The sequence below is a fragment of the Cryptomeria japonica genome, chromosome 2 (genome assembly GCF_030272615.1).
Source record: "Cryptomeria japonica chromosome 2, Sugi_1.0, whole genome shotgun sequence".
In the NCBI taxonomy this organism is placed as follows: Eukaryota; Viridiplantae; Streptophyta; class Pinopsida; order Cupressales; family Cupressaceae; genus Cryptomeria; species Cryptomeria japonica.
The window spans coordinates 643,425,119-643,442,408 of record NC_081406.1 but is presented as its reverse complement, the minus strand read 5'-3'; the positions used below and the strand labels follow the sequence as shown (position 1 = coordinate 643,442,408).

The 17,290-nt window shown below is 36.9% G+C and overlaps 1 protein-coding gene across 2 annotated transcripts in view; it reads left to right on the top strand.

Annotated features, from left to right (window-relative positions):
• Positions 1-637: 637 nt before the first annotated feature.
• LOC131054980 (protein FMP32, mitochondrial) overlaps positions 638-17,290 on the top strand; it is a 77,572-nt gene continuing 60,919 nt past the window's right edge. The window contains exons 1-3 of one of the 2 annotated variants that reach the window (XM_057989594.2): positions 638-924; positions 1,063-1,194; positions 14,826-14,885. In XM_057989594.2, coding sequence (XP_057845577.1) covers positions 820-924; positions 1,063-1,194; positions 14,826-14,885 — 297 coding nt within the window. In that variant the 5' untranslated portion in view covers positions 638-819. The remainder of the gene's footprint in view (positions 925-1,062; positions 1,195-14,825; positions 14,886-17,290) is intronic. The other variant, XM_057989588.2, reaches the window with a different exon arrangement.

Genomic DNA, 17,290 nt, shown 5'->3' with positions numbered 1-17,290 from the left:
AGGAAATGTTATTTTAATGAGTCTAGCTTCATATATAATCATCACTAAAAAGCTTACATATGGAAAAATATCAACTGGAGAACAAGGATACTTATAACTCAATTGATAGCCAACTCACATTATTTTCAATATGAAACAAGTATATGGAAAAGACAAGAAGAAGAACGAGAGGAGAGATTATACATCTTTTGTAAAAATAAGACAATTTTATAAGAGAAGATTTTATTTTATTTTAGATTGCCAAGCTTACATTGACACATGAATCAAACAAATGAATACTATTGAAATAATTTTTTTATAAAAAATGTTTAAAAAAATAAATATTAAAAGATAACAATATAAAAAAATAATATAAATAAATTAACTATTCTTTATACTATTTTAAATCTCATATATTAAAATCTGTTCTACTTTCTCAATCCTTTAAAAAATTAATATTTAATGATTAGATTCATCCACTCAACATTCTTTAATTTTGATTCTCCTCATCCCTTTTTCATACGAAAAACCTTCCACTCAACAAGACTTGATTCTCACTGCACTCATCAAGAACCTTTCAACTTCATCAAGAAACCAAAAATCTATTGACTGACCCACTAAAAAATTTAAAACACTCTAAAAAGTTTAAAACACTCTAGAAAGTTTGAAACACTGTAAACAAAAGAAAGATTCAAAACCCAAAATAGCACGTCTCCAAACAATAGAGGAAGATAAAAAAATATCGACTCCTCGTCACTGAGACACTTGGGGAGAACGAACAATACGCAAAACATAGATACCCAGTACACAAAATAAGTGACTCAGTGAATTTGAAAAGCAATGCATCCGCGAATACTCGCTGTGCAAATATGCAGGCTTCGATTTCGTCGAATGTCAGATCTAGTTCCTGGTAACAGAGCCTGCTTAGTCGATACCATGGCCCTGGTATGGCCCATTTAGTATCGTTCTTTGCGTCTTCAAAGTATCTTCTATTAGCTCATTCCCTGAATGTTTAATTTGTTTCACTGGGTCTTGTTGTATTCTCGTTATTAATTTAATTTTTCTCTTTTACGTATTTTGAAGGTAAAGAGGTTGGAGGGAGAGGGCATGACACAGAAACAAGCAGAAGCAATAACGGCTGTTGTGACAGAGGTTCTTCAGGACAGTCTGGACACCATTGCTCACTCCTTTGTCTCCAGAGAAGAAATGATCAAGGTAGGTTTGGAATTATCTAAACTTTTCTTTCTAAAAGAACCATGTTCCACCAAGCAATCTTGCAGAGTTACCTGAAATGGCGATGCCTAAAAGTATTCCTGCAGCCCTATGATTGATATTTGAATTAAGCACAATGAGTGCGAGAAGGAGATGGGGAACTAATAAGCGGGATGATATTTAAGCGTAAGATCACTTAGTTTGCACTATTGCCTTTTGGGATAAGGTGGAGTGAAGAGTCAATCTTATGAGCGTTCCTGCATGGGTCAAAGCCTAGTTGTGCTTAGGTGAAAGTTGTTAGGATGAAAAATCGAATTGAAAACAGCAGATAAACAAAATTAACAACACACAACACAAACAAAGAGACACACAGATTTATCGTGGTTCGGCATTTGCCTACATCCACATTAGAAGCAAGGGAATCACTCTATTATTCACCAATCTGGTTTACATATACACAACTGCAATCAGCTTCAGTAATTAACCTTCATTAATGAATTACAATCAGCTCTTAAAGAGCAAGCAAAGAGAATATGAATAGCCAAGAGTTTTGGCGGCAAACAAGGAAGGAGTCCGTTGGACTTCAACTTCCAACAATCTCCCACCGAAGGCCAACGAACTGCTACAACAAGTAGATTCTCCCACTCAGTTCTACTATTAGTTATTGGAAAGGTCGAGAGAAGCTCGGCAGAAATTGAACTTCTCCCACTTAACCACTTTAGTGAGCACATCAACTGGATTCAGGTCGGTATGAATCTTATCTACATGAAACTTGCCTTCTTCGACCATATGGCGAACATAATGACTGCGAACATCAACATGTTTTGATTGCGGCTGAGATGTCTGATGTTTAGTCATAAAAATTGCATTGCTGTTATCACAAAACAAAGCAAAATCTGATTGCTTCAAACCCAACTCGCTGAACAAGAGTTGCAACCATACCATCTCTTTTGCTCCCTCAGAAAGAGCTATGTATTCTGCTTCCGCGGTTGATTGAGCAACTGTATGTTGCAATTTTGAAGCCCAACTAATCGTTGCCTCGACAAATGTGAAAGCATAACCAGAAGTAGACTTTCTTTTGTCTAAGTCACCGACAAAATCAGAATCGGTAAACCCTTGCAAAACTGCCTTGTCCTTTCCAAACCATAAACAAAAATTAGAAGTACCTTTGAGATACCTCAAGATATACTTAACCGCCTCCCAATGTGATTTGCCCGGATTAGCCATAAATCTGCTCACCAAACCCACGACATGAGCAATGTCCGGTCGAGTAGACACCATAGCATACATGAGGCTTCCAACTGCAGATTTGTATGGAATTTTATCCATAAACTCCTTATCTTCTTGTGTTTTAGGACACAATTGAGAAGACAACTGAAAATGAGAGGCTAAAGGTACACAAACAGACTTAGCATCCGCCATACCAAATCTATCCAAGACTTTTTTAATGTAGTCTTGCTGAGATAGTTTGAGTTCTCTCTTTTTTCTATCCCGAAAAATTGTCATTCCTAGGATCTTCTTTGCTGCCCCTAAATCTTTCATGGCAAATTCCTTTGCTAAATGAGTCTTAAGTTCACTCACAATCCTCATGCTTGTGCCGGCCACTAACATATCATCCACATAAAGGAGAAGAATGACAAATTTGCCATTAGGAAGCTTCTTGTAATAGATACAAGGATCAGACTCGCTGCGAGTAAACTTGTGATCAATCATGAACTTGTCAAATTTAAGATACCACTGCCGGGGGGCTTGCTTAAGCCCATACAAACTGCATTTCAATCTGCAATAAAGGTGTTCCTGCCCCTTTTTAATGAACCCTTTCGGCTGATGCATAAATAGTTCCTCATCAAGGTCGCCATGGAGAAAAACCGTCTTTACATCTAGTTGTTCAAGTTCAAGATCCCAGGCTGCAACTAAGCCCAATACTGCCCGGATGGTAGTCATTTTAACTACTGGCGAGAAAATTTCTTTGAAGTCGAGGTCTTGCTACTGAACATATCCCTTTACAACCAGTCTTGCTCGAAATCTTTTGTGACCATCGGCTTCATCTTTTAGTTTGTATACCCATTTATTTCTTAATGCTTTTTTGTCAGGCGGAAGTGACACCAAATCCCATGTCTGATTTCTCACTAGTGCATCCATTTCTTCGCACATTGCAGCGTGCCAGTTATCACGGTCTGCATTTTTACAAGCTTCTTTGTATGTTGCAGGCTCTGTTTGATCAGAGATGAGCAAAGAAGGTTCAACTTCTTCACAAAACAATAAGTCATAATCAGAAAATTTTGCAGGAGGTCGCTTCTGTTTGGTTGATTTCCTCAATTGACTCTCTGTTTCAATAGTAGAGTCATTCAATTTTTGTGATCCTTGTTTATGCAATTTTACATTTCTCCCATTGTCTCTGGTTATGTCCCCTTTAATGACTCTGTTTTTGAGTCTGGTTTGATCTCTGTCTGCAGGGTAATCAGAAACTTGTGGATTTTTATCCACGTTTGATGCACGCAGATCGCAGGAGGGGAACCCTGCAGAAGTTTTATCCACGGTGTGAGATGGGCGAGAGGGCTGGGTGCGCAAGGCCGTGGCAACATCCTCACAGGCTTGCATGGGAGGGAGACTCTGCGGGTGGACTGCGGAGGTGGAGCCTGCAGGGAGCTCGCGGGAGAGGTGAGGGGATTGTGGGAGACTCACGGGGGGGATTGCTAGGGGCCTGCGGAGGAGTGGAGGAAGGTGCGGGGAGCTTACACAAGGAACTGTAGGTTGCGGGGTGTGAGGACTGCGGTGGGTGTGTTGCACGTGAAGACTGCGCAGCATGCCATGGGGAGTATACATCACAATTTGCAGAATGCGGTGGAGGTGCAGAGCACCGTGGAGGATGCCCAAACAATGTGGAATAACGTGAGCCAAGATGCTCACCGTAAGGGTGATCTACCAAGTTTCCTCCAACATCAGTGCTATTTTGGGGAGGATTTGCTCTGTTTGGCAGACCCCCAAATTCTGAATTAAATGAAGACCAAACATTTTCAACACTTTCTTCATCATTCGCAGACTGAGAATTGTATTCAACTGATGTAGATGTCATAGGAGCTCCCACTGAATGAGAGATCGGAGGCAGAGCGCTGGTAGTCAAATTCTGAAATAGAGACATAGGGACATAATCTGTCTCTGATTTATTTGCATCTTGTAGTGTGGGAAAGGAGGTTTCATGAAAGACTACATCTTTGCTGCGATCAATCCTTTTGTGAACTGAATCCCACAATCTGAAACCAAACTGCTCTTCTCCATACCCCACAAAGATACATTTCAGCAACTTTGGATCTAATTTCATTCGCTTTTCCTTGGGTATATGCGAGAAGGCTTCGCATCCAAACACATGAAGATGCGAATATGAAATCCTCTTCCCTTGCCATTCCTCTTCCGGAATACCAAAATCCAATTTAGATGATGGATTTCAGTTGATTAAATATACTGCTATGTTACATGCTTCTGCCCAAAATTCTTTTCCTAAACCTGCATTAGACAACATATATCGTGCCTTCTCAAGAATTGTTCTATTCATCCTCTCGGCTGCACCGTTTTCTTGAGGAGTGAAAGGAACAACCTTGATTCTTCTAATCCCATTATCAGCACAAAAATTATCAAATTCATGTGAACAAAATTCCCCACCATTATCAGTTTGTAAGCATTTAATCCTATGCCCAATCTGATTTTCAACTAAAGCCTTGAAAATTTTAAATTTTGAAAACACTTCAGATTTTCTAGAAAGCATATAAATCCATACTTTTCTTGTACAATCATTAAAAAATGTTACAAAATAGTTAGCTCCTCCGATGGAGGTTACCTCGGTTGGTCCAAAAACATCCGAGTATACAAGCTCCAACGGTGTTGTCTTTGTGTCACGCCCACCTTTCAAAAAACTGACTCTCTTTTGTTTGCCATAAAGACAATGTTCACAAAAGGCTAAGTCAACAAGCTTGAGGCCCGGTAATTGATTTCTTGTATGCATAACATGGAGACCTTTCTTGCTAATGTGCCCAAGTCTTTGATGCCAAAGATTTGCTTTGCTGTCCTCAATCACCATTGCAGCTCCCATTTCACCATGAGTCTTAAATATGTATAGGCTTCCCACTTTGTTACCATTTGCAATCAGCATGGTACCGTGTGTTACTTTCCATGTATTCGGGAGAAAATTAACATTAAGAGCTTGACCAAAGAGCTGTCCAACGGATATCAAATTCCGCTTCAATTTGGGGACATGGCGAACATCTTTGAGCAGCCATGTTTTACCACCTTTTGATGGCAGCAATACATCCCTTTTGCTTGTAATTTCACAAGCTTTGTTATCTCCTAAAAAAACATTGCCAAAATGACCTTCATGGTAGTTAATGAACGCTTCAAGACATGAGGTAGCATGATAGGAGGCACTGGAATCAAGCACCCATGAATCCGGAGTAGTGTCGGTTGTTGAAAGGATTAAAACACTATCATCTTTATCATAAACTGTATTTGCTTCGCTGTCTCGCACTCTCTCTTGTGCTCTTTTGAAATTTTTGCAATCCTTTTTCACATGACCAACTTTGCCACAAAACCAACATTCACCATTTCTGTTTCTAGACTTCGATCTCTTTGCTGATTTCGAACGTCTATGGTAATTATTTTTGCCTCTATTATGACTTCTACCTCTATTATCGGTGCTAACCACTGTTAAGGCTTCACCGGATGAAGGTTCATCATTCTTTCTTCTCAAATCCTCGTTGAGAAGAGTAGCTGCTACATCATTAAAAACTAACTTATTTTTACCGGATATAGATGTGCTAACTGCTGTTACAACACCATCCCAGCTGCTTGGTAAAGAACATAATAATAAAACAGCCTTGCTTTCATCATCTTGTGTCATCTCCACCGAAGTTGCTTGACTAATCAATGTATTGAATTCATTGATGTGGTTTGCCATAGCACAACCTTCCTTCATTTTCAGTTTGTACAAGCGCTTCATAATAAAAACTTTATTTGCAGTCGATGCCATTTCATACATGGCTGAGAGTCTATCCCATACATCTTTTGTTGTTGCATCTCCTGTGACATTGAAGAGAACATTATTGGACAGCGAGAGAAAAATTGTCGCTCTCGCCTTCTTGTCCAATTTTTCCCAATCTTCATCAGCCATCCGAGCTGGTTTCTTTGCTTTCCCTTCAAGCGCGAGTGAAAGGTCTTGCTTTATCAACAAAGACTCCATTTGCACTTTCCATAACCCAAAGCTCTGACCGGAGAACTTCTCTATCTTCAATTCTTCCATGATTCTAGAAATTCAAACACCAAAATCTAAACAACGATCTAATCTCGCTCTGATACCAATTGTTAGGATGAAAAATCGAATTGAAAACAGCAAATAAACAAAATTAACAAGACACAACACAAACAAAGAGACACACAGATTTATTGTGGTTCGGCAATTGCCTACATCCACACTAGAAGCAGGGGAATCACTCTATTATTCACCAATCTGGTTTACATATACACAGCTGCAATCAGCTCCAGCATTTAACCTTCATTAATGAATTACAATCAGCTCTTAAAGAGCAAGCAAAGAGAATATGAATAGCCAAGAGTTTTGGCGGCAAACAAGGAAGGAGTCCGTTGGACTTCAACTTCCAACAAAAGTTACCTTGATATTTAGTTTTCGTTATGTGCTCCCCGAGGAGCATTGGATTGTTTCTCTGTGTTAATGAATTAGCACGCGCTAGACGAGGAGCATAACTATGCTTTTCCCTAGTAAGGAACTATCACAATCCTTATGAGGAACGTTGTATTTGTTCTCTGTGGTAAGGAAGTATGATGTAGTACTCGAGAAACTTTAGATTGTTTCTTTGTGGCAAGAAACTATTGCAAGCCACATTCAGAGCATTGGACTCTTTCTCCATGGTAAATAGCTATTGTATGCTACCTGAGGATTATTATTTGTTTCTCCACGGTTGGGACCTTTAGAACACTAGGACAGAAAAAGACTAAAAAAATACATAGAGAACTTTTTGGTGATTTTAACCATCTAATAGAGAACGTATATGTCATGTGCCATTTGTGTACCGTGTTGTGCATGGTGGGTTTTATAGAGTCACGACAATAATCGTATTGTGTGGTCTTGTCTTCTCACTGGCATTTTCTTGCAAATTTTTAAAATAATTGTAATCTAATGTAATGTCCCCCCTTTGAAATAGAATTTAATAATAAATAATAATAATAAAATTAAAATATTAAAAATTAAATTATAATATAAAGAATATAATTAATTAAAATTTAATTAAGTTAATGAATGGTTAAAAGACATGGAAGGAAAAGTTGTGACTCCCTCAACAATAAGATATAAAAGGGAGAAGAGAACCTCATTTGGGAGGGGGATAACTTGGAAATCAGAAGTGCAGATCTGATTTAAATAAGAAGTGCAGGTCTGATTGTGAAAGGTTTTGTCCCTTTCAAAGGGCAGAAATAATGAAGAGTTATAAGAAGTGCAGGTCTGATTGTGAAAGGTTTTGTCCCTTTCAAAGGGCAGAAATAATGAAGAGTTGCACACTTTCAAAGGGTGTTAATAGTGAAAGGGTGTGTCCCTTGCCAAAGGGCATACATGATGAAGAGGTATGACCTCTCCCTCACATTAAGAGATAGAAAGAAAAAGGGGGGATAGTGCTAACAGGGATAGTCACGTTGGAAGCAAAAACCGTGGAAGGAGTAGAGCGTACCCAGCATATCCAGGATACACCACCGGCAAGTGAACGGTAAGTGGTTTGCCCTAAACCGTAGGAAATACTTCATGAATAATGCCGTGGAATTCGAATCATACCGCAAGATAAATTAAAGCAGAATAGCCGGTAAATAACAAAGATACATTCTAAATTAATATATCAGAGATGCATTTAGAATCAATGTTGCAGAGATACATTCAGAATTAGCATAATAGAGATGCACTCAGAATTGTAATGACACTTCTAGAGACAAAGATACACTCAGGATTATAATATAATAGTGATATATTAGTGATGTTAAATAACAATTACCATAAGATTGTAGAGATACACTCAGAATTAAAATAGAGGAAATAGAGATTGCTTCAGAGGCAATTTACAGAGCTAGGGATCATTGAGGCATTTTAGAGCAGAATTATATTTAAGTCCCTGATAATGTCTACGATGATTGCTCCTTTTAAAGGAGCCATAGAGACCAGAGGGCATAATTGAATGCCAAGATTCCAAGAGGAATCCAGAGAGAGATTCATAGGGAATCTCTTAGAGACAATATATATTATATTGTAGAGGTTAACCATATGCATATGTTAGAGATAGAGAAGTTTGAGAACATTAATGATTTCACTCATTAATAGAGATTCCAAATAGAGACCTTAGGAGGACGACATCCTGGGTTGCTCCTAACTGAGAAATATTTCTCAATGGAGGGTTGGGTCAATCCAGGTAAGGTCCAACTGAGTACTGTATTTTTTTTTTTTATAGATACAATAAATCAGTTAACATTATTTGTTAAATATGTAGAATAACGTATAACATTCTTTCTTGTATAATTGCACAAATAAATATATATGTTTAATTATCTTTCATATTGTTTGTATACTAACGTTTGTTTGTAGGACTTGAACGCCAAATAATCCAATCCCCAACTGGGAACATTACATCTAATATGCAGAGACCAGGAAGGTCAGGGTGATTATCATCTTCCTAATATGTTATAATATTTATAACCATGTTAAAGTAGCTATGCACAATAAACTCTAATCTAGAGACTGAAACTGTGGATATGGCTGCTATATTAACGAAAATGCTAAAGTAGTACAGTTTGAATTAACTACAATAAACATATACTGAACCAATACCTGAAATACAAAAATAGCAGGTTAGAATATATTTGCATAATTATTGAGTATGAGATATAAAATATAAAATATTAAGGTAGGGTTTCACCACAACTACTTTTAAGTTTTAAACATGGATAAACTGTAGAGGATTCTTCAGTAGAGAATACAATAGAGTTCAAGATATTTCCGACAACCGACAATGATAACTGTACCTTTTAAACTTGTTGTACAGGTTAACTGGAAACCAATAATACCATCTCAATGCATTGGGATTGCCCCATACTAAGGTGCATACATCGAGGAAAAGTGATTCACATGCTGTAGATTTTTGCCGTTTACATATTTTATATTGTACAATTTTTGTTATATTCCTGATTTTTGCCGTTTACGTAAATTATATTGTACAATTTAATTTTTAATTGTCCTCATTAAATTGGAAATAATTGGACAATACTAAATATTAAATCAGATAATCTCCTTATAGGAGAACAAAATGGGAATGTTTGCCAAAATCCAATTTCATAAAAAAGGGGACATGACATTCAGGAATACTATGCAATAAATTCACTACTTTGATTGGTATGGTGGCTTGAAGTTTTTGCCTTTCAATAGTATTATTTGATTCTAATTGATATATGTTACCATACATACATGTGCATTCGAGTGGCAATAGTCATTGTCCATAGTGTGCTTCACCTTGGTTCTTGTTTCGTGCAGTTGCTTTACACAACCTTCTTTACTTGGGTTTGAGTAATGGCCAACACTTTGTTATTTCTCTCTACATCAATGATATTAGGTAGTCCCTTGCAAAGTGGCTCTATTCATTGCACTCGTGATGTTGTATGATAGGCCTACACTTGAGTCATGTTGTATTCAATTTCTACCTCGCACACTATTGTTATTATTGTGTCTTGGATTTCGATAGCTGCAAGGAGATGCTTTCTTGTTTTGTGGCCATGGCAGAGTCAATTACTCTCCTTGTCTAAAGAGTACTTGTTTGCTCCTACATCTCAAATTATATGGTCATTTCTTAGTTGAATGGTTCATTATTTGAAAAATGTCAAAAACATCTTTTTAGGGCAATTTGTTTTGGTTTGGCTCTCTATTCTACAATCCATGTATTATTAATATTTAGGCTCTTTGTTGAATTCTTTGTTTGCCTTCAATTCCTTCATTATATGGAGCATATCTCTCTGAGATTCTTGTATTGATCTGAATCCACTTTCACTACTTGCATCCAAGACACCATCTTCCTTAATTTTTCATTTGGATGTTGAAGACATCTTGTCCTTATTTTCTATTCCCATTGCTTTGTTCTAAAGAGTACTTGTTTGCTCCTACACCTCAAACTATACGGTCATTTCTTAGTTGAATGGTCCATTGTTTGAAAAATGTCAAAAACATCTTTTTAGGGCAATTTGTTTTGGTTTGGCTCTCTACTCTACAATCCGTTTATTATTAATATTTAGGCTCTTTGTTGAATTCTTTGTTTGCCTTCAATTCCTTCATTATATGGAGCATATCTCTCCAAGATTCTTGTATTGACCTGAATCCACTTTCACTACTTGCATCCAAGACACCATCTTCATTAATTTTTCATTTGGATGTTGAAGACATCTTGTCGTCATTTTCTATTTCCATTGCTTTGTTGTATGGTTATATATATATATATATATATCTGAATGTCTGAATTTAACATAAATATCTATGTATTTAATAATGTGAATTTCTGTTTGCAATAATCGACCACGCTGTGGGAAAGGAAGGGAATGTGAGGAGGGGGAATGGCAATGGATACCTTGTTGAAAATAATAGCTAGCTCGGATACCTGATTATTGAATTTTAATGTTGTCAATGACAATTAAAATTCATATGTATTATCTCTCATGTAAATGCATTATTAAGATGGACCCAAGCATATAACGTGCAAAGCAATCAAATGTGATTATTGGGCTGGACCCAAATGTGTAATGTGAGGTAGCATGGAAGGCAATTAAATGTAATTATTGGTCTGGACCCAAATGTAATGTTAGGAATGTATAATGACAATGTAATATGATTTAGATAAACATGCAAGCCGACTTGGTGGTAATTGGCGCCAAAAGGTTGATATAAAACTATCAACAAATGAAGTCATTCTACAATCACATATACCACCGATATAATCTGCTCTTCTATATCAGCGAACTCTCCTTTACTTGTGCGAAATTATTTAAGGATATTGTTAGGCGAAGTTGAAGGCTCTCCTTGTGCGATTCTGCTCCAGCCTATCTCAGACATCTGCTGCTGATCTCCTTTAGTCATCTGCTGTTGATTAGAGCTGCATCCTTCATTGCTCCGCTAACTTGCTGTTTGGACAGCAATCTGAGATAAGTTCGCCATATTGTAATTGCCTACATTTGAGATAATACATATTATATTTAAGGCTGGGTTTTTCACCTCCGAAAGGGAGGTTTTCCCAGGGTATTGGTGTCTTTTGTCTTGTGCTTTATTGCTGTTACTGTTTATTCACAGTCTGATATAATCTAATTGTTAAATTAACATCTGATTGCTCAAAATTAACATACCTCTCTAGGCATGCCACCTCATGAGAACAGTTAAGGACCGCACGAGGCCAAGAGGAACAAAGTTTCCACCCTTGGGCCTAGGGTCGAGGGTTAGTTTAGGGGCACCCGATTGCAAGTCCCCTCTACGAACTCCATATTGCTCAATTATTGACATGAGCTAGAAGGGATCTTCAATCATAAGAGAAGAGAAGGATGGCACAATAAAGGGATATGATGTACAAACCCTACTAGGTACACCACCTCATTAGAATGGTTAAGGACTGCATGAGGCCAAGGGGGGCTGGAGTTTCCACCCGTGGGCTTAGGGTAGGGGATATTTGGGGCACCTTATCATGTCACCCAACTCTACCCTCATTATGATTGAACCCCCATATAATCATTTAGATTTGTTATGTGTTATAAGTATGCATATTCCTTAGCCCTAGAAATGGAAGTATTCTATGAATTATATCTATGTCATTATCTAACTTGGTTTGCAGGTTTCCAATGCAGACTTATCTCATCCTATTCATGAGCAGGGATTATATCTCTAGCTATATTATGTTCCTTGTTTCTTTTGGGTTTGTGAATTTAGGGTAAATTACAAGGTAATCCAGAAAAGGGACATTACATCAGGGCTTACAAGGAGGTCACGATGATTTTAAGATTAACTAATTAGAGAGGGACAAGATTATAGACTTGAAATCATAGCTAAGGATAGGTGTAAAGTTTGGTAGAGCAATAAATTAGTTGGCTTGAATTGAAAGGTTGAACAACGATCAACATCAAGGGCTGTTGATCATATGGGTTTTAGTTATGTTACATGTAGTAGGTTTGATATGTTATAATTGTCATAGTATTTGATATTCCAATAAAAGTCATTGTAAAACCCTTAAATACTTGTGGTGCATCCTACCTTCTAGGCATACATGGAATATTTGCCTTGGCTTTGTCAGGAAATTTAATCTCAGTAGAGTTTGCAATTCTAAAGTGTTGCTCTCTCCACAAAGGCAAAGCGAGCTAGCATCTCTGTTTTTCCATCCTGTAAAATGTTGATATTTTGTCGGAAGCTTTAATCTAGATATAATATTGCCTTCTAGGTCTTCCAAAAAGATTCTTAACTCTTGTACCTGTATATGAAGGTGATCTTTCAGAAAGCTAGTTTTCCAAGTTGCACAGTTTTGAAGTTTTCCATTGTTTTTCCTTTTGCACCTTCTTATGCAAGGATCTCGAAATTGATCCCCTTTCCAAATACAAGGGTCCCACAAATGTTTTCTTTATTTTCCCTAGGTCAACAACCAAAAGGCTCTTGCTGCAGTGCATTGCAAAAAGATATGTAACACCATTTCTTCATGTTGTTATGTAATGCAAGCATCATCCTTGAACCCTTTCTTCATCAAACTTCAAGGCATAGCAAACCCAAAAGTCTGCGGTTGAAAGTTATTTTAGACTTTAGTATCCTAGATTATTTGGCCCTATACCACCCTTGCTCCTTAGGGCCTTGTTAATAATTGAATCTTCAGTCTTGAATGCTATACTTGCAAATAGGCTCTGATATTTGATCTCACAAGGGGAGCAAGGAAAATATAAAATGATTCTGTTGTAGACACTGCACTTAACAACAGTGCTCTGTAATACTTCCTAGGTTGATGTGCCACATGGATTATTTATTTTCTCACACTTGTCTGATGTCAATTTCCATTTGCTAGTTGAGGAGACATCAATAACAAAAGGAATACTGAGATATCCAATAATCGGGCCTGGCTTGTTAGTCTTTTTGTGACAGTTTAAACAGGTTCGTTTTGTAACTTGACTAAATTTAATGCCTTAATTTTTTTCCTTTGCCAATCTCTGCATCCTGAGGCTTTGACAAATTGCATTGGGCCTTCTGTGCATTTTGGAGTGAGCTCTGGGGTAAGAGCAAAACCATGTACACAATGCACGTTCAGAAGCTGCTTACCACCTAAAAGAAGGATCCTTTTGTTTTGTCTCCAAATCCTTTCATCTGTGAGAAGATACTTAATTGCCTCAGTTTCTAAGACATACAAATATGGTGTAAAAGACCATCTTTCTCAGATATCTTTGCTGCTAAACCCGCCTCAAGATTTTTTTGTTAACATTGACTCCATCTAAATCTTGGGTGAAAGGAGGAGCAACCCTTACTCATTGAAGCATGTTGAGGATGATGTCCCACTCTTTATTTCATTGGATTTATCAAAATGTATCTTCATAATTGATTCTTTTCAATCTATTTCATTGGTGCACTCTTATGCTTTATAGGTTGTAATAAAGTTGCCTTTGATGAAATTCTTTCTTGCTTATGGTTGTAGTTTTAGCTTCTACATCTGGTAAGCAATATATGAAATATAAAAAGATATAGGATGGTGATGAATTTACATAGCATGTAATATTTATATCATATGTTGAGAGTGGTGCAAGTCTCCAGCAGGATTTATGAAAAATTACGTAATGTTACAATAACATATTAAAAGCTTTAATAACAACACCTCCATATTTTGTTGAAATGTTATTACTTTGTTGTATTTTTGGCTCTCGGATGTACTTCAGAAACATGCCTTTGACTGTAAATGTAATTGTTTTGTCTTATAAGTTTTAACTGTACCACTAGGAAACCTTTTGATTTTTTGTACTTTTGTATTGCAACAAGGATTAAAGTAGCTTTTGAGGCATACACTGCTAGTTCTCAAACTACTTGAAATGAGAAAAGTTGTTTCAGTTCATTATTGTAATTATTTAATAATTTATAGAAGAGGCAAGCTAAGTTTTTCTTTTATTGAAACTAAACCTAGATATGGAACTAGCCTGGACACTAATATTTTTGAACCTTGCAGATTATTAATCTTTAAAACTTCTTTTGGCTCTTTTAGCTTAAGCTATGAACAGAGACAATATTATACAGAACCTTGAGTAATTTTAGTTCTTACTTGCGTATTCTCCTAGGATTTCTTATGTTATCTTAATATTTCTAATATAATGTTTTATTAACCTATTTTATGAAGTCTATTAAATGTTTTAAACTATTTTATATTACTACTTGTAGACATTTGGTCCTTGCTGAAAAGCTTTAAAGTAACTCCTTTCATTTATATCTTGTGTAGAGCTGTAAATATTGATGGGAAGAGCTTTCTAGATTGCAGTCTATACATTTCTTTTTTTAATTTTTCTAATATCACATACTGCCATATAATACAACAAAAGATATTTTTCATCTGCAGAGTGAAATGCTTCATGAAGCAGCTTTATCAAAATACAAAGGAGAAGTCAAGAGCTCTCAGGTAACTTTTTAATCTACATTCACAGGTCAGCGGAGTATTGAATATTTGCATTTACTTAATGAATCATTTTTGTAAAAATTAACTGGCAAAACTAAAACTACTAAATGATCGATATTTAAATCGTTATCATCATGTACGTGTGATTTCTATAATAGCTATTTGCAATGAGGTAGGATGCACCAATTGACTGTTGGTTTGTATGTTGATACATTTTGAAGAAGAGGTATATGCAGATGTTCTCCCACTTGGAAGCTTGGTTGTGTTTACTAATAAGGTAAACACTTTGTGTGCCACAGTCCCAGGGTACAAGAGATTTGGGAACAAATGTTATGATCTCAAATGCAAACCTGCGATGACAGCTGTAAACTATTGATCAAAAAGCCCAGGTCTGAAAAATTTGAATCTGAGATGAAGAGACAGAAATCTAAATTGTACATCTCAGCTACAATATTTTTTGGAGTTCAGAGTAACCTCTGTATGTGTCACACAAACAACAAAACAAGTTGGTATGCTTTATCGTTGTAATCTATGACAATAAAATGAGCACACTCAGTCCATCAGCTACAATGTCAACATAATTTTTAATATTTTATCTATCACTCTGGGAAAACATGTATAAAATCCACCCTAATGAAATCCCATTTTTGATTGAGAAGAGGGGATGGCTCAAGCAAAGTGTATCACCCATTATTTATGCTTCTATTAAGTAATTTACTTCTTACCTTGGAGTAAGGCTTAAAGAATTGGGTATTGTTGATGTGGGAAAAGTACACGCTAATCCTTTGTCAACACAGAATATAATGCTAAGTATCCTATCCTCTCTTGAATAAGGAAATCCCTAATGCTGTTCGGGTTGATCAAAGGGGATAACCTTAGGTTCCAACTGTCAAGGCTTGACGGCTTAGGATAACTCAGCGGTAATGTGTTTTGATGATAAACATGAGGGGACTTACGAATATTGCAACTAGCTGGTCTGCATTTGTTGATGCCTTGATTCTCGAATTGGAGAAAATAAAAGCAAAAGGGATATGGTTTAAGGATCCTAAGGACAATGATAGTAACAATTAGTGCTGTGGGTAGACAGATGTCACATAACCTAACTCCTGCTTAGCCAAAGATATACTCACAACTCCACATGAATAGTGCAAGCTCCTAGGAAATAAAGGATTTTCAGATTGTAGATACTCATTCAGGCACCCAATTTTGGCGCAGCCTGAGACAAACACCTACAGTTGAACTAAGAATAGTTTTGGGTTCAAACTAACATGCACAAAGACCTACAATCAACAAGCCCTCAATGGTATGAACCTGAAATCACATCAAATACCCTCGCATTTCACCATTAAAATCAGTGAACTCTAACTAATCAGATGAAGAGAAACCATGCAAACAGAAGAAAACAAAATGACAAACACCATACTTCAATGTTTATTTATTTGTTTCAATTGCCATTTCAACAATTTCTGTCCAGTTTTCCTATTCTACTTCTACTCCTAATCTGCTAGCTATCTAACTGTTCTAACTCCTAAAAATTCTAACTATCTAGCCTTTTACAAAGAGAGAGGCACCGACCTTTTATAGATTTTACATTCTGGATCAAAGGCTAGGATTTAACCCATCCAGTGGCTGTGATCTGCCTTCTAGAAGCCTGATAGCTTTAACCCATGCCTAGTAACTCTCATAACTTCTCAACTATCCCTTTTCAACCACCTCAGCTACTTGCGATTGTTCTCAATCAGTTTTTGGCTAGAAGACATGACTTTTCTAGGCTCAAGGTACATCAAGTAGCTGAGAAATAACTGTGTCCCCCTTGTTTTAAATTGCATTAAACAGGGGCCACAGGTAGTCTTTTACAAACAGTAATTCTATTATACAAACAAAATGATTTTTTTTTTTTGATTCCAATTGTTTATTTTTTATTCTGCATACTCCTGGGTAGCATTCTGAGTGTTTTGCTGATGCCTTCCACAAATTTGGAATAAAATAATTTTGGTCCTTGTGCACTGCAGCTATATCTCCCATCTGGTTGAATTGCTCCTCATCATTGTCGTGCTTCACCTTCCATCCTGCAACACGTTCTTCATCAGACCTGTCATCAGAGTCATTTTGTGAGCCAATCATTCACTCTTCTGTAGACGATCCCCCCTCTTTCTGGCTCCCTCGGTGACCAATCATCCCTTATCATATCTGCGAGGAAACCAATTTTCATTATCACTGCCCATGTTAAAAATATTTGTCAATATCGTCCTGCAAAAATGAAAGTTTGTTATAACCAACATTAATAATATTTAAAAACATGAACACTGGCACTTCAAGATTCCCCCCTTTCTCACACATTGGTGATCTTTATCGATTTCATTTGTCGACTCCGTCAAGAAACGAGGCCCCTCAATGCCTTATTGAAA